We start from the raw sequence: 24,649 nt of genomic DNA on the forward strand, positions 1-24,649 counted from the left end.
CAATCAATTCCAATTGATTATATCTTCTGTATGTGAGTCCGAAGTCCTTCGTTCTCTATAGATACCATAATACTTTCTTTACAGCTATCCAATGTAGCATTCCTAGATTATATAGGCATCTTCTCAACATTCTAACAACAGATGTAATATCCGGTCGCGTACAAACTTGGGCATACATAATGCTCCCTACTACTGATGCGTAAGGAAATTCCTGCATTCGATTCTTTTTCAAATCGTTCTTTGGACACTGAAATAAGCCAAATTTATGGCCCTTCACAATGGGCGACTGTCCAGGAGCACAATTTTGCATGTCATACCTTTCGAGTACCCTAGTAATATATGCCCTCTGTGACAGGCTGAGTAGTCTGAGTGATCTGTCACGATGAATCTCAATACCGATGACGTAAGAAGCTTCACCAAAATCCTTCATTTCGAATATTTGAGATAAGAATTTCCTGGTGTCACTCAACATCTTGATATCACTTCTAGCCAACAGAATGTCATCAACATACAAAATCATCATAACGAACTTACTCCCACTGATTTTAATGTAGATACATTCATCTGCAATGTTTTCTACAAAACCATACGAGGAAATTACTTTATGAAACTTTAGGTACCACTGACGTGATGCTTGTTTCAACCCATAGATGGATTTATTTAGTTTACAAACCAAATGTTCTGAGCCATTGGCTACAAAACCTTTAGGTTGTAACATGTATACATTCTCATTTAGATTCTCATTGAGAAATGCAGTCTTTACATCCATCTGATGTAACTTTAAGTCCATATCGGTTACAAGAGTCATTATGATCTTGAATGAGTCTTTCTTAGATACTGGTAAGAAAGTTTTCTTAAAATTAATGCCCTCATATTGGTTAAAACCCTTGGCAACAAGTCAGGCTCTATATCTTTCGACATTGCCCTTAGAGTCCCTCTTGGTTTTAAATATCCATTTACAATCAATCGGTCTTATTCCAGTGAGTAACTCTACAAGATCTAATACTTTATTATCCCTCATGGATTTCAACCCATCTTTTATGACATCAAATCAACGAGAAGGATTAGTACTTTGTTTGACTTGTATAAAGGATTCAGGATCCTTTTCCAGCCCTATGTCAAAGTCGTGCTCTTGTAAGTATACGATGTAATTGTCTCGATTTATAGGCCTTCTCTCTCTTTCAGATCTTCTCAATGGTTCAGCTGTTGGATGTGATTTTGATTTTCCTCATCAGTGGTTTGTACATGAGGTTTTACTTAGTGTTCTGCAGTGACTGCAGGATCGACTGCATCATTAATATCCACGTGATATGAAGTGACTATGACTGGAGTCATAGCCTTTTATTCCTCAAAAATAAAATTTCTGATGTTCGTGCTCCCACTGTTTTCAATGTCCTCGGTGAATCTGACATTCTCAGTCTCAATAATCCTGATAGAGTGGAAAGGACAGTAGAATCGATAGCCCTTTGATCTTTCTAGATATCCTATGAAGAAACATCTTACGATTCTAGGATCAAGCTTCTTTTCATACGGGTTATAAATTTTGGCCTCAGCGGGACAACCCCAAACATGTACATATCGGAGACTTAGTTTTCTCTCATTCCATAACTCAAAAGGAGTTTTACTTACAGCTTTGTTGGGGACCCTGTTTAATATATGAACTGCGGTTTTGATCGCATCACCCCACAGTGATTCTAGCAATGTAAAATTACTAAGCATGCTTCGCACCATGTCCATAAGAGTGCGATTACGCCTCTCGGCCACACCATTTTGCTCTGAAGTACCAGGCATATTTTACTGAGCGACAATGCCACAATCTTGCAGGTATCTAGCAAATGGTCCTGGATTGCTACCTGATTCATCATATCTGTCAAACTATTTACCATTACGGTCAAATCTGACAACTTTAATCCTTTTATCGAGTTAATTTTCAACTTCGGCCTTATAGATTTTAAAATCATCTAGGGTATCTGATTTCTCATTGATAAGGTAGAGGTACCCGAAACGAGAGTAGTCATCTATAAAGGTAATATGATATTTGTGTCCACTCTATGAAGCTGTATGGAATGGTCTACAAATGTCTGTATGTATCACTTCTAATAGACCTACACTCCTGATTGCACATTTCTTTCTAGTTCTAGTCTGTTTTTCTTTTATGCAATCAATGCATACTTTATAATTAGAGAAGTCTAGAGAATGCAGAATTCCTTCTCGCACAAGCCTGTCTAATCTCTCACGAGATATGTGGCATAGTCACATATGCCATAACATGGAGGAATTCTCATAGTCTAGCCTTCGCTTGGATCCTACTATATTTCCATGCAATGTATTAATATTATAGACGTGAGAGACAATCAAGTCTAACTGGTATAAGTTGTTCACCATAGAGCCGGTCCCAACTTTAATCGAATTAAAGTAAATACTAAAGCTTTTATTTCCAAATTGAAATGAATATCTCAATTTATCTAAACAGAAAATGAAACTAAATTGCGTCTTATAGACGACACACAAAATGTATCTACTAAATCCAAAAAATAAACAGACTTTAACTTAAGCCTATAGACTCATATTACCTCTACGTCTACCTTGACACTATTACCTACATATACTGAACGTTCTGCATCAGTTGGTAGCCTGACCTGTAGTAATTTCTGCATAGAATTGCATATGTGAATAGTAGTTCCCGAATCTATCCACCAGGAATCCACCGATACATCGGTAAGATTAGTTTCAAAACAGATAAGAACAGAATGATTATATTTCTTTATGAGTCAATTCTTAAACCCTTCGCAGTCTTTCATTAAATGACCTGCCTTTTTGCAAAAGAAGCACGGTTTGCCTTTAACCTGTTTGTGTTTTGATTCATTTCCAGATTAATTCTCATGGTTTTCAGATGGAGGACCAAATGATCCATTATTAGAACTGTGTTTTGATTCATTTCCAGATTGATTCTCATGGTTTTTAGATGGAGGACCAAATGATCTATTATTAGAACCTTATTTCCTTTTCTTTTTACCTTTATTCTCATGCCCATGCCCATGACCTGAGGTCAGCATATTAACATTTTGAACTTTGACCATCTACCTGATCTTGTCTTCTTCTTGGATACACTGAGTGATTAGTTCATCTAATATCCACATGTCCTTTAGAGTATTATAGTTTACTAGGAACGTGCCGAATTGGGGAGGTAAGTTGTTCATGATCAAATGAACCAGTTGATCATCAGTTAGTACAAGCCCTAGAGAACAGATCTTAGAAACAACCTCGATTTGCTCTACAATATATTTATGGATATTTCATTTTCCGTCGTAAGATGAGCAAGCCAATTTATTCAAAAGAATGCCCACTTCAAACTTATCAGATTTCTTAAATCATTTTCCCATTTCACTCAGGAAAGCTTTGACCTTATTTGTTTTAGGCATGACACCCTTCATAGAATTCAGAAATCGAATACTTTATGACTTTCAGGCATGCATCATTTGATCTAAACCATGCCTCTCATCGATTATAGTTTGCTTTGGTGGCATCATTAGATGGTTTTGGCGGTTCTGGTGTTATCAGGGCAAGATCTAATTGTAGGCAACCCAGGAAAACTTCAATGGAGTCCTTCCATTGAGCATAATTAGATCTATTTAAGGCAGGACTTGATGCATATTAATAGAGCTGTACACGAGTAGAGTAAGCTCGGTTACTCGCTTGACTCGACTCAGAATTACTCGACTCGTCATGAGTTTGAGCCGAGCACGAGCTGATTTTTTATATTCATTTTGATTTCGAGTAGAGTACGAGCTTGACAATACTCGACTCGTACTTGACTCGTACTCGAGGGTATATATACCCACAAAAAAAAAACCCTACGCCTTTATTCCTTCCAGTCATTTTCAGCAGCCCGCCCGTTCGAAAAAATTCATTTTCTTCCCTCCCAGCGCCTGTTCGAAAAAATCCATTCCCTCTCTCTCTCTCTCTCTCTCTCTCTCTCTCATTCCCCTGTCCGGTGCTGTCTGCCGTCCAGCCCGTCCCTCTTCTTCTCCCCCCCCCCCCCTCTCTCTCTCTCTCATTCTCATCCCCTGTCCGGAGGTACTAGTCTCTGCCACTCGTCCCTGCGGCCTGCTCAGTGCCCCTGTCCGGTGCCGCAGCTCGTCCCTGCCGCTCATTAGTCATTCCTGCCCTGCACGCACGGTGCCGGTCGTTCCTGCCGCAGCTCGCCCGGTAATGTGTGGTGTTGATTTATTATTATTATTTTTGTATAAATTGTTAATATATGTCAGAAATTGATTTATTATTATTATTTTTTGGAATATTGTGTGGTGTTGATTTATTATTATTATTATTTTGTATAAATTGTTAATATATGTCAGAAATTGATATCATATATTGCTAATATATGTCAGAAATTGTTAATATATGTTAATATAACTAATATATGTTGCTCGAAAACCCTGCTCGAATTGAGCTCAAATTCAGACTCGGACTCGAACTCGACTCGAAAATGCGGACTTGACTCGGCTCGATTTCTGCTCGTACTCGACTCGTACTCGAACGAGTAGAGCAAGAGCAGGAAATCCATGCTCGATGCCCGAGCAGAGCCGAGTACAAGTAGGACTTTGGCAGTGTAACCCGAGCATGAGCTGGGCAATACTCGGCTCGGCTCGACTCGTGTACAGCTTTACGTATTAGTTAGAATTGAGACTAAAATAGAAGAGCTATATATATACTCACATTAATTCATTATTTCACAAAGCAATTTCGTGAATATAAATAAATATCAGGTAAAGATAATTAATTCAGTTGCTAAGGGAGGCTTCAACTGAATTATCCAGGTAGTTGATGGGCCCAACAATCATATACTGGTGAGAATCTATTACATCATCATCATTCCTCCTGTGGGAAGTAATAATAGCATGTCGGTGATCCTCCTGAACATGAAGCCAAGTGGTGTTAATTATGTAAAACTGAGATACTCAATACCTGTGGGTGAGATGAGTCTTTCAGCTTTACATCATTAGCACCATTTACTTCACCCATTCATATGACTGTCAAACGGTAATCGTCTGTATTTTCGTTACCGTACGTATGAAAACGTGAACGCAACTGTATGCAATCTTCCTTATCTCAATGTTACAAGACTGTACTTGTAGAATTTTCATCGATTGAGGTCACTTGGTGGCTAATACAACCGAATCCAACACTATATACATGGACTTAGGATCACGATTATAATCCTGCCTCAACGGATTAAACCTAAATCAGTTTGACGCGGCCCACATGATCATTGATATTGATTATTGAAAAATGAATGAACCTTAGAGAAAAGCAGACAATATGTTTCGCTCTCTATACTCCAATATTCTAATATCAATTCCTAAAGATGGAAAATGGGTCTATAACTGAGCCGAGTCAAGACTTTATATGATTTGATCGACATGAATGGGCATTATAATATCGGTCTACAGCATTCACATGATAAAAAGTTGCTCATGGAATAATTCAGATGGTCATATCCACATGATTGAAGGTTCATATTTTATATTGTCTATCAATAGAATAAACCATATTATGAGCTCACTATGAACTGATTATATGGACCAGATTATGGAAATAGTTCTCAAGTTAGACCCAATTGAGATCTGAAATAATGTGGTAATCAGGCTATAGACACCCCACCCAGGCTAACATTTCAAACTAAACCCTAATCTCAACCTAAACCTGAAAACCTAGCCCAAAAGTCCCAAAACTTCAAACCTGCAACTAGAAACCATAATCCAAATCGTTCAAATCCACATAAAACCCCTTCTTTACCCTATACCCCAACTAGGACCCCTTTACCAAAACCTAAACCCACCTATCTAAGCCGTAAAACCCCCAAAAGGGGACACCAGGTGAACCAACAAAGCGGATAAAGCCCGCATGCGCGAGCCTGACCGGAACGGAGCCCGGGCGGTAGTCTGACTACCACCGGCGGTACTCGGTGTGCCGCCACATGCGGCCTGCGTGTGGACAGCTGTCCACAGCGTCTAAAAGTCAACTTTCCCCTAGATTTACCCCCCCCCCCTCCCCCACTATCTTCACTATTTACCATTTTACTGACCTCCAGAGCCAATGAGAACACGCCACGTGGCACTCCTCTCTCCTTAGCCAATCACAAGCCTCAATTTCATCATTTTAACCCTTACCTACCCCCTATTTACAGCAATGCCATTGGAGAATGCTATAAATAGACCTCTCCTCTTCTCATTTCATCCATCCCCCAACAATCCACTTCTCATTTCCAAGCTAAAGTGAGAAGGAGAGGGAGATAGAGAGAGAGAGGAAGAAAGTGTGGGTGAGGAGGAGCTCCCAAGCCTCCAAGTCCAGATTTTTCAGCTATCCCCTTAGCCCATTCCCTACCTTTCAAACCATCCTGATCCCCAAGTCAAGTCCAAATTAATCATGGTTCAATCCATGTTTTAGCCTATTCAAAATCAAGCCAAAGATCCTTTTATTTTACATACAAGCATTTATCATGACATCTATTCCCTTCTCAACCCCCCTGCTTCTCTAGATCTCTAGTGAACGTATGCTCTGTGACTTGCCGTACACCGGATCTAGTCACATTAGAAATTCCTAGTGATCTAGTACATTTTTCTTATCTTTTTGCATAAGCATCATTACATCCGCCTTCTAGATACGCTGTTGGACGTATGCTCTGTGGCCTGCCGAAATTTCCGATCTTGCCGCATTAGAAATCCACGTGTGTGCCTAGTCCTATCTCGACCACATCATCCATTCTTTGAGATTGTTTTACCACACAAAGTAGAGACCATATGTTTGTACGGGCAGAAAGGGTGCCTAACACCTTCCCTCTTTGTAACTGAGGTCTCTTACCCATAATCCGGGATCACAGATCAGGAGTCAATCTAAGGGAGGGAAGTCTTCGGATTTTCTCGACCTTACGTATTCCGCGGTTTTAGCCGACTGCGGGATTCTGAGATTATTCGGTTACTGACGACTCAAACATCTACAAATCAGCCTAATCACCCCCACCACTAATCCATAACATTTATATCAGCGTAGGTGCCAATTTTCAGTGTCTACACAGGCCTACAAACAATATTAGTTGATTGATAATTAGATGGTCCAAAAGATGGGTCCTAGACAATATTCATACTTATTGCCAACTGATGAGGCCCACCTGTGGTCGAACCGCCCAGGATGTGAATAATGGGCTCAAAGTGTGTCAAGTCCAACAAGATTTGGATACAAGTGGATCCCGTTTGCGGGTCCACAAGCGGATCCGAATCAACTGTAACCGGGGCCGTTTACCCGATGGAATAAAGGGCAGAAAAAACCCGTTATCGACTCAAATGGGCAAAACACGCTATACTCATGTGCAGCCTCCCCTTCTAAGACAGGAGCCGCCTCTACCAAGACAGAAGATCGCCGATGCGACTTCCTGCGCAACTCCAGCACTCTGGACATCCATGGAAATCGACATCAACTGGAGTGATGTGGTTAATGATGGCCGGGATCCATGGCTGCAGCGGAGGAGAAGCGCGGCTGGCGACTGTCTATAGACGCTGTCGAAGATGGTCAGTGCATCCATGGTTGTCAACACCGATGATGGAGGTAAGGGTACGAGAAACCCCATTCCAATATGGGAATCTCATTCCCTAATGTTGTAATTAGAGATCGAAAGCCCTATCATCAGATTTTGGGTCGCGAAATCCCTGATGGATGCCGAATATGGGTTTAGAAATCCCCAACTTCTGATATGGGATTCGAATCGGAAATCCCCAATCTGAATTTGGGAATCAGAATATGAAATTCCCAATCTGAATTTGGGATTCGAAATCCCTAATAATACTGTGTTTGGGGAATTTGAAATCCCTAACTGGATGTCTGTATTTAGGGGTTCGAATCCAAAATCCCTAATTTTAACTGGATTTGGGATAATAGGACTGAAATCCCCAATATGGGATTTAGGATTCGAAATCCCTAATTTCTCTGATTTCTGAATTCAGGGAAAAATCCCTAATTAACTGAATTTGGGGATTCGAATTCGAAAAATCCTCAATATCCTGATTTGGGGATTCCGAATTGAAAATCCCTAATTAATTAACTGACTGGGTTTTGAATTGGAAAACCCTAATAGCTGATATGGGTTTCGAATTCAAAAAAAAAAAAAAAAAACTCAATTACTGGTATGAATCTGTAATGGATGAATCTGATCATCCATGCCTTTGCACAGTTGCTCTGATACCAACTGTAATATAATCTGTATGCGGAAATCCCTGAGATCGGGCTGTGCATAGGACATGGAGATTAAGGGTTCAGATGGCTTACCTAACTGAGACGCCATTGCTGAGAATAATAGGATAACAGATCTACTATATAGAATACCAGAACTTCAACAGTATACTAGATCTTCCTCTCCTTACACCTGAATTCAGAATTTAGATGGGACTGACGTTTCTGACTTGTGTGTTGGATCGGGGGCCTAGCACTAGATATATAGTTGTGGTGAAGAAGAGTTTGAAACCCATCACAACTCTTCTTCCCACGGCTCCACACTTTAAGAATCCTAGTAGAACATGAACTGCTGTGTGCGTAACCACAGTTATGGCATTCCGATCCCTTACGCAGACTATTCTGAAATCACAACGCAGTGGGGTCCACTGGTATACCCGTTTGCATCATCCAGGCTATAGGACAATCTGGACCATTCATCGATGTAGGCCCACCTTATAAAGATCTTACAATGTCCACTTCATTTATGGCCACATCACAACAGTGATGCTAGAAATAAAAGAAAAATTGTCAGTCAAACATTGAGTGAGTGAAACTATATATTTTTATGACGTGGAAGGAGCCAATGAACATTTTTTGCTCAAACAGCTTGTTTCAAGAAAGCCATGGCCTCTGAGATCTATGAAAAAAATTTGGAGGGATGTTATTTCTAAAATTTTAAAAATATGCATGCTTATAACCAATGACTTGAATTTATCTGCATGTTTGTGGAAACAAACCCTTTGGATTTTGTGTCTTCATGTGGCATGCACAATTCAGAGCCCATTTGTTGGTATTGTGTCCCAAAAAACCAATGCTCGTGTTATAGACTTTGGTTTGTAATAGAGTTTCATGTGCCTGAAACTAAAATAGATGTAACGTATGTGTGACTGTAAATAAAATAGATGAATTTTTATAAGGAAAATGGTACTATGAGGTCGAGCTCATGGGAACTTCCCATGAGGTCAAGCTGTGTGGGCCCCACCGCGTCGAACATCTACACTGTGTACTTGATGAGTCCCCTTTAATTTATCGGATATCCCAAACATCTGCCGTATATGGAACTGATGTGAGCCATACCATCTAAAACCGTGTGAAGACATGCCTAAAACATATAAAAGCACTTGGTGGGGCCAACTTGATCCCCTCATCCAATTGGGACACACATGTACCTCAGTTATTTTCCCTTTCTTCGACCTCATATTTAAATAAGCTCCTATACTTTCCACAAATAGTAAATTGCAAATATTGATATTTAGGTCCAAAATCTATAAATAAGTACTCCAAAATCAGCACATGTTAGGCCCTGCGATGGGTCATGGGCCTAGGTGGTCTGTGGGCCTGCATCACTATGTTATTGCAAATTGCCCACGTTAGATTCGGCTCCTAAGCCTTAACATTTGCTCGACTCCATTGTGTTGGATCAAAATTATTTTGGGTCCCACATAGAGGGGTCTGCCTATTCACATCACATTCCGTGCGTGCGTGCATGCATAAATGGATGTTGTATCATGCGCGCACAGCAGCTGGTGTGTTCTGTTCCTAATGACATAGGTTACCAGATCTCACCAAGTTTTAGTTGTCCCCTGTTTAAGCAGGTGCTTTTGGGGATACTCTTTTGAGAATCTTGCCACTGAGGACTCTGGGAGCACTGATGCAGACGGGCTACATCATATTGATGCAAATGTTGAATACTGTTCCGTGATTAAAACCAAATTAGGTGCTCATCGTATTATTATGGGCGCTGAGATGGACTGCTGTGATTCGACTGATGATGGGAGGAGGTTCTATGTGGAGTTGAAAACAAGTCGTGAGGTTGACATTTATTCTACAGTGATCTTATATAAAATGCAATCATGCTACATTGATTTATTTCTTCATCCATTGGGTATGAGCTTTTGATACTTACCCCCATTGTTGGAGTTGCTTACTAGTAGTGATTTTGCTTCTTCTTCTTCTTCCTTTCTAATCACAGTTGGATTATCATACGGAGGAAAGATTTGAGAGAGAGAGACTGCTGAAATTCTGGGTATAGGGACTTATTGATCATCTGGATAGCGTTCTTGAATTTTTTATTCTTTGAATTGGTTTGGTTTGTTTCGTCCAGTAATGTCTATGTTTGTGATATTGCAGATACAGTCATTTCTAGCCGATGTCCCATTCATTGTTGTTGGATTCAGGTGATTCCACTACCCATAACATGCATTTTCGTTTTTGTGTAATAATATACTGTTTCTGACTATTGAAAAGTTCCATGGAATGCTGTGAGCCATACATATCTAGACTTTTCTTCCTTCTTATTACCCGCTTTAGTTTTTATTGAAAGCCATGTAATAAGGGCAACCTGTTTCTTTTTTCCCTCTAAAGTTGCAGTGTTGGGTTAACTTGCCGGTCAGATGTCAACACTTCTGTGTGTGTGTCTATATATATATATTTGTGAAAAACATTGGTTTTTTTTTTTTTTTTTTTTTTTTTTTTTTTTATTTATGCAGTAAAGAATTTTTTTTGGCAAGGTGATGTACCAAATTATATCTTTGGAAAGGCTCAATACAGTCTCAATTTGTGCTCACACTTTCCTGCATGACATTCATACCTTTTGATTCTTTTTTTTTTTTTTTCTGTCTTATGCATGTACAAAGTACTTTTTTTTTTTTTTTTTTTAAAGGCATGTACAAAGTACTATTTATACAGCACACCCAGCTAGGTATTCCAGCTGGTAGCATATGCTCTCCTGAAGTGGGGTAGTCCTGGGATTGTGCCTTGACACTGGCACTGGGTGAGGCAGTGGCTCTAACACCCTACCAAAAAAGAACTATTTATACAACAGTATCTTTCTATATGGTTCATTTCATATTCAGATCCTTCCAATTCAAGTAGTATCCTATACAGTTTTTGGAGGAACTAGTAGCTTAGCATATCAGAAACAAACAGTTTGGACTATTTTCATAAAATTGAAATTGTGCAAACAGATAGAAAATGGAGAGAAATACATGATAAGGAGTAGATGTACATAGGAAATCAAGTGACCCATGTCAACCTGATTAGAAGTGTAAATTAACATGACATATGGAATATTGTGTCCCATTATATGGGCATTCTGGTTTCCTGTTTCACATGTAAAACTGGTGAACTTTGAGCAGAAAACTGGTGCATGACCAGGCGTCACTGGCGGGATCTGACTTGGCAACAGGCTCAAGTGCACTTCTTATTGTTATGTTTTATGTTTTGGTGTGCACTCTGCCTGGGCAGATAGGAGTTTTGATGTCAGGTGGACAACCGGTCGGCTGACATCTGCCATGATACGATGAGAAGCCGGTCCCAAATAGCCGGACCTAGGCAATGATGGCAATGTTTCTATATTATCATAGGTATCTGTAAGGGTGTCTCTATGCTGGGTGTAACAGGTCCTGTGTTTGACATGTTGTCCCCCTTTGAGACTGTCACACATGTCAATGTCTAGTTAACAGGTTGCTGCTATTTCATTGAATATCTTAGCCAAAACTTCCAATGTTGTCTTATATGCTTCTCAGATTTGCAGTGCAGATAATTAGTAACGTCATCTTTGCCCAAGCAGGGATGATGCAGGTCGATTAGTCCGTACAGAGAGGCTAAGAACCAACGACATAACTCAGAGGGTAAAGATGAAGAACTATTGGCAGGTACTTGGATTCCTTTCCTGCGAAGTTCACTGAGTGTTCGGATCTTCTTTTTGTGCCTTCTTTCTCTTTTGCACATTGTAAGTCTCATACATCCCATGCTTCCTATTCTTTTAGAAGTCACTATTGGGAAGTTGTTCTGCTTAAATTCATTTAGGGGATTGATCCCATGTGTCATTTAGGACTTTAGGACATCTAGTGGTGCAGCTTGGGCAGGTTGGGTCGGGTTGAGGGTCAACCCAAGCCCAACCTAATCTCAAGAGGACCCAACCTGCAAACCGCCTCAACCCGAGGTGCCAAACCCAAACCCAACTTGAAGTCCTCTTTACTCAATCCAGTCCTCTATGCTCAATCCAACCCAAGTTACCCAAACCGACCTGACCTAACCCTACCCAAATGTATATGATGGTTCCCAACCCGACCCGAATTTGCTCAACCCAAACCCAATGGCAATTCAAATAGGGTGTGCATTTTCCAACCTGAAGCCAACCCGAGGATCTTGACAACCCAACCCGACCCGACCCAAACTTGGGTTGGGTCAGTTGGGTGCGGATTGCCCTGAACCCAAGTTGCGCCCCCAAGTACATTACTAAGACAACTGCTAGTCTTGTGCAAGTACAGTTCACTCTATGGATATGGTAGCAAGTCGATATGGCGGCATGCTGGGAATGCTAACGTTCATGGATTTGTGACACATCTACATGGGGATGTAGAACAAGTGGAATAAGATTCCGAGAATTCTTCTGGTGGGCCCTATGATGGACAGCTACATCAAACTATTTTATGGATGTTTTTGTTCAGTTGATGTCAACTGTTGATCCACTATTACTTAACTGCCTCTCTCTACCAGACGGGTGATTATTAGGCAGTTTCCCATCCATGGTGGGGAGGGCTAGCTGAGTGATACGGATCCCATGCATGCGTTCCATGTCATCATAGATGTGCATCTGCCAATTGCATTCCATGTTAGTTTTAGGTGGTAGAGATCTGTATTCTTTTTTTTTTTTTTTTGGTCCTAAACTAGGTTTAGTATATATGAATTGCATGCTTCCAACAAAGGGCTTTCTGAGAATGGTTTGATATGTGTTTGGATGCACAAGTGAATTATATTGCAAGGATTCAGATTGATCAAGAGGAAATGACTAGGAACACTTTGTCTAGTGACAATATTGCCCTCAACTTGCAGTTGCCTTTATTTCAAAGCCAATGTGAACTAATGTGATTGCAACTTTGTATGGAAAATAAAATTTCTCAGTTATTTTCCCTTTCTTCGACCCAAATTGCATCTTAATTTGGTGGTGCATCCAAATACACCTTAACCTCTGAAAAGTAAAGTGTCTCCTTGTGAAAAATTTAGTGCAACTCATCAACAAATGAGGCATTCTCCTGATGTAGTGGGATCTGTTTCGTGCTGAGGATTTGCGTGTGCCAATTTCAGGGAGGAGTATGCCTGGCATTTGCGGATGAGGTCTTGTGCTGGCTGTACGGAACAGTCCAAGAGAGTTGGGTTTCGCCTTGACTTTTTTTTCATCTTCCATTGTTACTGAGCTTCAGTTTTTGGTGAGTGATTGGCTATTTGGAGTGCTTGTATGATTGGTTTAGATGAAGACTACATCCTGCAGTTTGGCCCGCCTTACCTTCGATTGGAGCTACTGCAAGCCTCATCATGCCCAGATGTTATCACCAGTCATATGGAGCTACTGTAAACACATAAGCAGTCTTCCCCTCAAAGGCGTCGTGCAGAGAGTGTTACAGAACAGTTGATGGTAATTAAAGCTGGATGCGCAATTACCAGCCGTGCAGAGGATCCTGTCTTGAACGTTTTCTTCCGATATCTATCCACTACCCGAGATCTTTTTTTTTTCTTTTTTTTTGGGGTGGTGGTAATGAAATTCTGTGATTTACCAGTGGAAACATACAGATGCAGAGGTTGATCTTGAAGATTTATTTGGTGATTTTTTTTTTTTTTTCTCCTTTCCTCTCTGGTTGCTAGAATCTGCATTGTTTTTGGAAAGCAAACAAATCTTATCCACTTTGGGTCGCACCATGGATGCCCTGACTGGAAAGTTACTGCCGATAAGCGGATCCTAACCAGCTAATCGGTGGCCTGCAAACATGCAGTTAGAAAGCAAGAAGGGGTGGCAGGAAAATCGAGTATCGGAAGTGCGAAATTCCATTGTTCCCCGTCAAATTTGAAGTTAAGAACAACCCATTGTCCAGTAGGATTCTATGGGAGAGTAGGATTCTGTGGAAAATGATTTTATTTGGAAGGTAAATGTGTAAAAAACCAAGTGGAAAAAATGTTATTTGCAGTCACTTATATCCATGCATCAAACCGAAATGCCTACAAGTACATGATGATGTTGCACGTCTGTTGGATCTAGGCTGTTCATCGAGTGTCCACCATGATGTCTGTGGAGCTTGTACCCATTTTTATGGAGAACTGATTCCCCGGAATTTTGTGGAATAAAAGATGTTTGATTATTATTATTATTTTTTATAAATTTTGTGGCTGAAAATGCACGTAGTGGCTTTTGCCATGGAGGCCGTAGTTGGTTTTCACCACCTATGGGTAATCTGACTCTCGAGAGTCTACCACCGTTCCAAGAGTAGATCCAAATCTCAACTGGATCACACCATAGAAAACAACGGTTATTGAAGGCCACCATTAAAAACTTCCTAGGGCCCACTGTAATGTTTATTTGCCATCCAACCCGTTGATAAGGTCACACTGACCTGGATGAAGGGAAAACACAAATATCAACTTCACCAGTGTTCGAAGCATCGGTATCGCTACAAGATTGGATGAAGGGAAAACACAAATATCAACTTCACCCGTGTTCGAAGTATTGGTATCGCTATAAGATTCGCTAGACGGGATACAAAAATAATATCGATATCACCAATAATATCGCCAATAACTGGAAATGTGGGGAAACATAGGAATAACAGTGGAATTTTTAGTGAAACTTCAGGAAATGTTAAAATGTACATATTTGTACATCTAAAAAAAAAAAAAAATTTACAAAAAGAATGCATACATAATATGTTTTCATTTAATGGGGCCTTAAAAGCATATGTTGTTATAAGAAATCAGTCCAACCATTCCCTCCGACCTATTTAACCATCCAACCTTCCGTCCAAACATCCATCGATGTTGAAAAATATCAACAACAAATGATATTTCACCAAGAAATCATCAACAATTGGAAATGAAATGAAAGATTGTGGTATCAATATGTTGAATGTTACGATATCGATAATATCGAGATATTATCAATATTATTAATGACAAATTGAACACTACAAACAACCATGTGTCCATGAAAAAAAAATGAATAAAAAATTTCCTAACAAACAAAATTTTGATGATATCAATACGTTGGCGATATTATTGAAATATCGTCAATACACTTATGATACAAGCATTACCTAGAATTTACATAGTCGAAAATATTGGCGATATTGATGCATTGGTAATACAAGCGACACCTAGAATTTACATAGTTGAAAATATTGATGATTACATTATCGATATTGATACGTTGGCGGTACTTTGGCGATATATTGCTAATACCTTGAATTTCTGATACAACTAGCATTATCGGTATCGCTACCAGTGTTATCGATATCGTTAAGCTGGAGATAAAGATAATATCGGAGATATTTTGATAATATCGGAGATAATTTGAACACTAAACTTAATCCAAAATATATACATGCACTTGGTGGTCAGGGTGGATTTCACATCAATATTATAGTGGGGCGCACCCAAGCTGCCAACCCTTTTGTTCGCATATCCCACCCGAGCTGCCTCTAAGAAATGTAACGGAAGACAATTAATGATAATTACTTAAATTAATGTAATTTATGTAGAAAACCCTTTTGAAAAAGGCACCGGAATGTAAATTCTGAAATAAGTATGTGTGTGTATTAAAATGCACTTTCACTAAAAAAGAAGAAGAGATATTTAGTTGTTAGTTCAACCGCTTGTATAAAATGATGGGGATTAATCCTTTTCACACTTGGCAATGATGTAGAGATATCCAGACCATCCAAATAATTGGATCCTATTATAGACGGAGAATATTTGTTCATGTACCCAAATCAGGCAATCTTAACCATCTATAAAAGAGCCTCTATGTGTACAATTGAGGATTTACGATTGTTGTCAATGATGCAAAACTCACATTTAAACAAAATGCATTAAAAGTTAAAACTAATGGATTTTGAAAGAGGGACCTTAATGCTTAATGACAAACATTCCTTCAGTCCTAAAAGTTATTTTTTCGATTCTTTGATCCACAAAGCCATTGAAGAAGAGATTTTGGCCGATCAATTGGCCTTACAAGAAGGTCCTTTTATTTTCAAGAGTACTGGAGCACAAGCGAAGGGAAAAAATCAAATTTCTCCCCTTTGACGTCTATATGGCCGTGGAGCTCAAAAATTTAGTTTTTGATTAATTGAATCTCTTCTCAAGCTTGATAGATGCATGTTATTGCCCCTTAGTATCTCTTAGCAGATTCTTTTTCATTTTGGTTATGGTTTCTTTAGGGATTTTTTTATTCAATTAATTTTTTTTTTCCTTTTTAGAAGACAAGTTCCTATGCAATGTTGTAGGATAGGATTGTTCTACTACATTTTTCTGCATGGGGCCTATTGTGGTCAATGTTGTCAAAATTCACAATTTACAATTTGAGTTATGATTTGAATCCTACCATTGAATCCCTTTTTATATGAATTTTATGATTTTATGATTTGAATCCAACGATTTACGATTCAAATCCTGATTTACTATTCAAATTATATCTTTTTTCTTCTATTTTAAGCTTTACTTGGCTTTCGTTTTATGTTTTTAAATTGGTGGGAGCTTTACGAATCATTTAGAAAAAACTTTTTAAAAAATAAATTATTTAGAAAAGATAAAGTATTCTATTTTATTCTTTATAAGAGATCAAATGATGTATATATTCTCTTCAATTTTAAATCATAGAGCTTTTTATTTTATTTTATTTATGATTTCGTACTTTTTAACTGGCTGAAACATCAAATTGATGTATGACTTATCTGGAATGCTTTTATGGATGGTTACAATCATGTTGACTTATATGTATTGTGGAATGATGGTTAGAAATCAAAATATCTTTTTTACGTCAGTCTACAAAATCAAATGCTGCTTTTCCAATATGATTCTACATTCAAGAAAGATGACAAGAACACAAATTATTAAAGGATCCTTGTATGGGTTTTTAAGGAAAATTTCTCGAAATACTAAAAAAAGAAAGGAAAAAAGAAAAGGAAAAGAATCTTTTACACTATCATGACGTGGTATTACTTGGTGCATATTGATGGCAAAAGGATGATTGCTAAGTTTTTAATTAATTAATTTATTTATTTCTATTTTCCTATTTTTGAAAAAAAAAAATCATAAAAAATCTTACGATTTACGATATGATTTTCGATTCAATCTCTATTACGATTTGTGATATGATAATGATTTTGAAAACTGACTATAGTGTGCATATGGCATGACATGCAACCCTATCAACCATCACTTGGGCTACCATGCTTTAATGGAGGTGTTTGGGTGGTTGTGCATTATTTTTTATGGCATTGGCTCACATGATGGTTATTGTGGGGCCTACTATGGTGTGTGTATGGGATGGAATTCAACCTGTTTGGTCCATCATGTCGACTACCACTCTATTTATCATATTTATTCTTACTATTTACCATATATATATATATATATTTCTATTTATAATTAAAAAAAATACAAGTATCGTGTAGCCTACACTACACACTATAAAGTGTTGAACACTATGCAATACGCTACGCACTATTTAAAACACAAGTGACAACTCATATATAACCAAATCTTGAAATTTGGATAGTAAGTCCTGAACTTTAGGTCGTGTTGTTGTAGCATCATGAGTTGTTTCAGATTCACATTCTTGCCCCATTAAAGCGCAACGATTCCTTGATCATCGCTTTCCTCAACAAACGAAGACATTCCAAATATTGTCAAATATGTGGTTTCTCCTTGGGGCTCATCATCCTTCATTGGCTTAAGAGTAATACGCTTACGTAATACCTTTTTTTAAAAAAATAAAATCAAAAGGAGATTTCATATATCTCCAAGAAAGGAAATGTACAAGTATGGCAGGGTCGGAGGAACAAAAAACAAATGAAAGCAGATGACTATTTTTCTCTGATGTAGCCTAGCCCGAGCTTGTCCAGGAATTGCCTACCGCGAACAATGGGAGGGAGATCAGCTATGGACTGAAAGACTTTGTTGATTTGAGCCCCACTACCCAGTCGGGCAAGACTATTAGCCACTGCATTCGACTCCTTAGGAGAATAGGAGATGGAGGCGTCGATGTTGTCCATGAGAGATCGAATTCTGATCAAGCAATATCGCAGGGCCTAAGATTTGGAGCACCTATTAGTGATTAAGTCCACCGTAGACATGGAGTCGCTGACAAGTTCCACCTTAGAGAAACCTCTCTCAATACAAAAGGCTAGGCCCTCCCAGATAGCCTTGGCCTCAGCCCGGCCATTAGATTCAATCCCATAACCGGAAGCAAAGGCAAATAAGAAAGACCCAGAGCTATCCCTATCGACTCCCCCACCACCCAAAGGGCCCAGGTTACCCAGAGCTGAGCCATCGACATTGATCATGATCCAACCAGCTTTAGGCCTCACCCAGTGAACAACCTGCATCTTTGGAGGCCTTGTCATATCACCGTCTAGGCCCAACTGACGCAAGGCAACAACAGATGAGCTGAGAGAAGTTTTGGGGAGCAGGAGGCGAGAAACGAGAAGCCTCATCTAATGTTTGATGTTGGAAATGATGTTGGCTGGAGCAATAGCTAGATCATCCATCCGAGCTGCGTTCCTGGCCTTCTAAAGTTTCCAAAAAATAAAAGCTAGAGCCAAGCCTCTAAGGGAGTGGAAACGGTCAGTGGGCCCAACCATGGACCACCAGATTGAGGCTCTGGAAAAGGCTGAAAGCTGGGAGGATGATTTTGGGATATGGAAGCAATCTTCGAATGATCCCCACACTTGAGTAGCTAACCGACTAGTGGAGAAGACATGGTCAATCGTCTCAAGATTGGGAGAGGAAGGGGGGAGGCAGTAAACACACTTGGAGGCCATGGAGATGCCTTTCACTTGGATCCTGGAGTCGACGGGGAGGGCGTGATGGATGAGCTTCCAGGTGAGAAGGGAAAACTTAGGCGAAAGGATGGAATGCCAGACCCATTTGGACCAACTCCGTTTCACACCAGAGAGACGAGAGCATTACCAGGCTGAAGCAGTAGTAAATTCCCCAGATGGAGAGGGGATCCAAATCCTAGAGTCGTCTGAAGGAGAGGTGCAGAAACCCTTATCATTGATGTGGTCGATGACCACCTGAGGAAAGAAAAGACTTGTGTGAGTAGGGTCTCGCAAACTGTTGGGGCCAATCCAGTCTAAGACACGAGCGGGCTGAAGATGATAAAGCCGGTGGTTCCAGTTTTTTAAAGGGCCAAGGCCGGACCAGTCTGACTCCCAAAAATTGCAATCACCTCGACCGATGAGCCAGCGGGAGAGGGGAGGGATGGAAGGGAAAAGGGAGTAGATTTTTCTCCAGAGGGGGGAAGCGTATGAGGCACGGCTGAAGTCCCTTGGAACTAACACATCAGGGGCGTATTTCTCCTTCATGAAAGAAGCCCAACAGCTACCATTACCTCTGCCCAAAACCGTCTAAGCCATCTTTAAACGGAGCGCCTTCATAGCACTATTCAGGCTCTTCACATTCAGGCCCCCCACTTATGTAATACCTTTGTACGTGAACGTATTCATATTCTTGCGATTGGAATGGTAAACTTTTCTGGCATACAACCATTGTCGACTCAGTAGAATGTGTGTGCCTTTCATAGGGCTAATGTCACACCACATGCTTTATACAACCTGTGAGATAAGTTTACCAAACATTGCCTTGTCACTAGAATAAAGTGTCATCAAACCAAGCAACTCTATAGGCTTACACTATTTTTCTGTTTTGGGCTTCAATTTATTGATCATGCCTTGCAAGGATACCTCTATCTTCCCATTTTGTGTACTCCTCCTGAGCCCTCTACAATAGCGCGCTACCTGCCACACATCAATCTCTGCCAAATCACAACTTAATTTAAGATCAAAATAATTTTGGGTCTACTCCTCAACAGTTAGGTTGTGCTGTTGCATATCTAGAAGCTTCTTGAACATCTTGAATTTATAACCGGATGGTCGAAAATAAGGTTTTGGGAGGACGTATGGGTGGAGAATAGGGCTGCAAATGGGCCAGGCCTAGGGTTGGTCTTGGTCCGTATTTTGAACTGTTTCGGGCTGGGCTGTCGGGCTGCCCTATTAAAAAATCTGATTTTTGCAGGCCTGAGTCCGTACCATTGACACCCCTAGTGGAGAAACAAAAAATTGAGTGAGGTCTTCCCGCTGCTTGCAAGGCTTTTGGTAGAGGTTAATGATTTTGGTTGCTAGCTGTTTCAATGTACAAGGTGAAGAAGTTTTCTAACCTCCGCTTTGTAGAAGGAATTGAGACGATGATGAGCTTGAAGAGTTGGTTAATTTGTTAAAGCTGCTTTCCAGGTTGACCCGGTATTATCAAAAGCGGATTCGCTGCTTTGGTTATTAGAGAAATCCAGTAAATTTTCAGTTATTATTATTATTATTATTATTTTATTTTATTTTCAAAATACGTAGTGGAAGAGGATCCAGTGTTGGAGTTCATCAATCTACCTACATTTGGCGTTATGGTACTCCTACCATGATTGTTGCTTTAACTTGGTTGTAGGTTGCAATAAGGTGTTAACGGTCAACAACCTTTGCAAGAGGAAGATAATCCTTCCAAATGTTTGTCTAATGTGCTATCGGGATGAGGAATTGGTGGACCATCCATTTCTTCATTGTCCTTTTGCAAGAAGGATGTTGGAATGTTTCTTCAATTTGTTCGGTCTTGCATGGGTTTGGTGGAGATCCATTGGTCATTTTTTTTTTTGAGGTGGCATGGTGGTGGTTCAGGAAAGATTGGGAAAAAAGTTTGGTGACTATGCTTAGTTACGGGGATTTAGTCCCTTTAGGAGAAAAGAATTCAAGAATCAGCAGGGGTATGTTTTAGAGGTCTTTGTAGGGCCTAAAATGCATATGATAGAATGGACGGTTACGTCTAAAGTTATTGCCCAGTTTCTTGTTAGTTGGTTAGAGTCGTAATTTTTTCTTTCTTTCTTTTGTGTATTCTTTGGCTGCTGCCTTCTTAATAAAATTCTCCAATGTTCCCAAAAAAAAATATAATAATAATAATAACCGGATGGTAGAAGCCTCTGTTTTATCTTGCTGTGTCTCTTCCTAGTTTGAGATGGGTTGAAGCAGCTACTGTGTTGCAAGTCTCTCCCCCACCGAATTCCACCACTTTAGGGCTGGTCTCTTTAACTTGAATGTTGTAAACTGAAAATTGGCTTCCTCAGCGAGCTGGAAGTACTCAAAGTAATTTTCTATTGACTCTAACTAATCATGCAGAATGTCAAGATTGAAACTGCCACTGTACTCTGTAATTTCCACCTTCACATGCTTGGTCGGGTCTTTTGTCTGAGTTGATGGGGTAGCTTTAACTTGATTTGGATAATCATGACGAGGAGCTACAAGTGCCTATTATCCTTGTTGAGGATATTGGGGCTGCTGATATGCTGGACAAGCCTCACGTTCATATATGAAATTAGCGTCGCGTCTCCTTGGAGCTGAGTGATAGGTGGTTGTTGATGAGTGGTAGTATGGTACTATAGTTTTCCTTCTCCTATGGCTGTCTTTAATTTTGAATCCATCTAATTTTTGGTCTCATGTCCTAAAATAATCTGGACAAATGAATGGGCGGTGTGGATTTTTCAAAAACATCATGGTTGACCTCACATAGCATCCAAGCATAGGAATTTCCTACGGCATTCACAGAATATGGACGTCCCACCGTTTTCGCGCCAGCGCTGTGATGGAACCAACTATGTGCATGGGACCCTGATTGTGGCCCTCTTCAGTATATATATACACCGTCCATCCATGTGGAGAGATGATCTTAGGGTCTGAGACAAAGAATAAGGCCCATCCATAGCTCAAGTGGACCCTACCACAGATAACATTGGGGCAATGATGCCCACCGATGAAACTTGAAACCACTTCTATGGGGTCCACCATGATGTGTATTTGAGATCCAACCTGTTCATAAGTTCATAAAAATATGGACCAAGGTAAAACACAAATATCAGCTTGATCGAAAACTTTTGTGGCCCTCACAAAGTTTTTAATGGTAGGAGCTCAATCCCCCACTGTTTTGTGTGGTGGGGTCCACTTGAGCTTTGGATTTGACCCATTCTTTGTGTCGTGACATAAAATAATATCTCTAAGTGGATGGACAGAATGGATATATAATATATACATATATATGGGCCCCACTGTAAGGGCCACACCGTTTTTAGTTCAACCAAGTCGCACCGAATGCACCGCATGCACCGCGGCCAACTTCTTAGCGGGTGTTACCATTACCGTAGGGCCCACTTTGATGATATGTTGTATATCCACTCCGTCCATTTGTTTTTCCATATCATTTTAGGATGTTGTCTCAAAATTAAGTAAATCAAAATCTCAGGTGGAACACACCACATGAAACAATGATGTTTGAACGTTCACTATTAAAAACATATCAAGGACAGCTTTAAGTAGATCAGTAATGTCTATTTGTCATCCAACCCGTTGATAAGGTCAATCAGAACTGGATGAAGGAATATACAAATATTAGCTTAAACCAAAACTTTCATTGCCAATAAAACGCTTTTAATGGTCATTCACCACTTTTTCTGGTGTGGTCCACGAGAGATTTGGATCTTCTTAAGTATTGGTTTAACGTCATTTAATGATAGGGAAAAATGGATGGACAGTCTGGATAAAACATATACATCAAGGTGGACCCCACAGAGCTGTGACAGATCAACCATATGTACGTTTCTCCACCTCATTCATTAAAAAGGGCTTCCGAAGCCATTTTCGCAACAGTGATTGGGTTCCAGTCATTCCGAAACCCTAAATCCCTAAAATTTCTCCCAAAAAATCCCCCAAATCCAATGATTTTTGGCAAATTTGTTGCCGAAATCTCCCTTTTGTAGGAAATCTACGATTTATTCGACAAAAAAACAAAAGGAATTTGAAGTTTTTTCACATTTACGGCGCATCACTAGCTCTCGATCGTGTGGCCCACCAAATTCAGCTTCCGATCACGCAATCTTCTTCCACATGTACTGAAATCCCCTCTTACATGGATTGAAAGATTTTCCCTCTCTCTCTCTCTCTCTCTGTCTCTCTCTCTCTTAAAAAAAAAAATTCTGGTAAATCTATAGATACAACACGATAGTATCGCTAATATCGGTGATTTTGTAATAAAAAAAATCATGCAATATTGTACGATATATCGCACGATAAAAAGAATTCTAGTTTTTTTTTTTTTTAAAATAAATTCCGAAGGTATTGGATGGGTTTCGTCTCACTGACCAGCGATAACAATAATATCGGCTGATAGTTCTCCCTAAATTTTCTCCCAAAAAATCCCCAAATCCAACGATTTTTTGGCAGATTTGTTGCCGAAATCTCCCTTTTGTAGGAAATCTATGATTTATTCGACAAAAAGGAATTTGAAGTTTTTTCACATTTACAGCGCATCACTAACTCTCGATCGTGTGGCCCACCAAATTCAGCTTCCGATCATGCAATCTTCTTTCACAGGTACCGAAATCCCTTCTTACATGGATTGAAAGATTTTCCCTCTCTCTCTCTCTCTTTCTTTTAAGTTTTTCGGTAAATTTGTAGACACAACATGATAGTATCGCTACTATCGGTGATTTGGCAAAAAAATCATGCAATATTGTCCGATATATCGCATGATAAAAAGAATTCTGGTTTTTTTTAATTTCCGAGGGTATCGGATGGGTTTCATCTCGCTGACCAGCGATAACGATAACATCGGCCGATTGTATCGATATTAGGAACACTGCACAGGGATATATCATCTTAACTTCCCCCTGCCTCGTAGGACTATAGGAACCTCTTGTGGGAATAAACAATGGGTATTACAGAGGTTTTACAGAGTTATAACAGAGAAGGAAAGTAGAGATTTATGAAGGCTGATTTTGGGGTCAATGTTTGAGGTGTAAGAAGGTTGAATTTTATGGCTGGATTTTATAGAGGATTTGGACGGAAACCTGGGCAGGCTATTGTTGAAATTAGGGACAGATTTTGGGGCAAAAAATTGGGGTGTGATGAACTGTTTTGGGAATAGTTAATGGGAAAGTTTTGTCCACTGATCATAGTGCAACTTTTTAGACTGTTTTGGTTTCAGAAATTGGACTGCAATGAGGCTGAATTGCAAGCAGATACAGGGCAGATTTGAAGAGAGATGGTTTATAGATTTCAGGACTAAATTTCAGCAGGTCGAGGGATGTTTTTCTTTTTGCTTCAGATTTGGGGTTGTGAATGGGATGAGATATGGGACAAATTGGACTATTTTGAAGGCTTAGTGGGGTCTGATTTGGCTGGGGAAAGAATAATTTGGAGAAAAAAAAAAGGTAAAGGGGAAGAAGAATAGAGAGAGTGGAGAAATAAAGCCCTTCCCAAGAGCAAAACTTACTCTTACACCAAAAGTAATGCAACTAGAA

At 39.7% G+C, this 24,649-nt stretch overlaps 2 protein-coding genes across 2 annotated transcripts in view; both read left to right on the forward strand.

The window, feature by feature from the left end:
- The first annotated feature begins 7,497 nt into the window (after window positions 1-7,497).
- Window positions 7,498-13,962, forward strand: LOC131254268 (NAD-capped RNA hydrolase DXO1-like). The gene is made up of 7 exons (XM_058255259.1): window positions 7,498-7,568; window positions 9,864-10,080; window positions 10,241-10,294; window positions 10,399-10,445; window positions 11,840-11,924; window positions 13,360-13,423; window positions 13,524-13,962. The coding sequence occupies exons 1-7, from the start codon at window positions 7,498-7,500 to the stop codon at window positions 13,625-13,627; spliced, it is 642 nt and encodes a 213-aa protein (XP_058111242.1). The 3' UTR covers window positions 13,628-13,962.
- Window positions 13,963-19,016: 5,054 nt separating this feature from the next.
- Window positions 19,017-24,649, forward strand: part of LOC131254269 (uncharacterized) — a 32,564-nt gene continuing 26,931 nt past the window's right edge. Inside the window, exons 1-2 of the mRNA XM_058255261.1 lie at window positions 19,017-19,140; window positions 20,755-20,813. Of these exons, the coding sequence (XP_058111244.1) occupies window positions 19,017-19,140; window positions 20,755-20,813 (183 nt within the window). The remainder of the gene's footprint in view (window positions 19,141-20,754; window positions 20,814-24,649) is intronic.

This window comes from Magnolia sinica, chromosome 8 (genome assembly GCF_029962835.1).
Source record: "Magnolia sinica isolate HGM2019 chromosome 8, MsV1, whole genome shotgun sequence".
Lineage (NCBI taxonomy): Eukaryota > Viridiplantae > Streptophyta > Magnoliopsida > Magnoliales > Magnoliaceae > Magnolia > Magnolia sinica.

Coding starts and splice junctions, on each gene's coding strand:
- LOC131254268 (XM_058255259.1), top strand. CDS start 7,498: ATGGCCGGGATCCATGGCTGCAGCGGAGGAGAAGCGCGGCTGGCGACT. Junction 10,446..11,839: donor TTCATTGTTGTTGGATTCAG/GTGATTCCACTA, acceptor TTGCCCAAGCAG/GGATGATGCAGGTCGATTAG. Junction 13,424..13,523: donor GTACGGAACAGTCCAAGAGA/GTTGGGTTTCGC, acceptor TGATTGGTTTAG/ATGAAGACTACATCCTGCAG.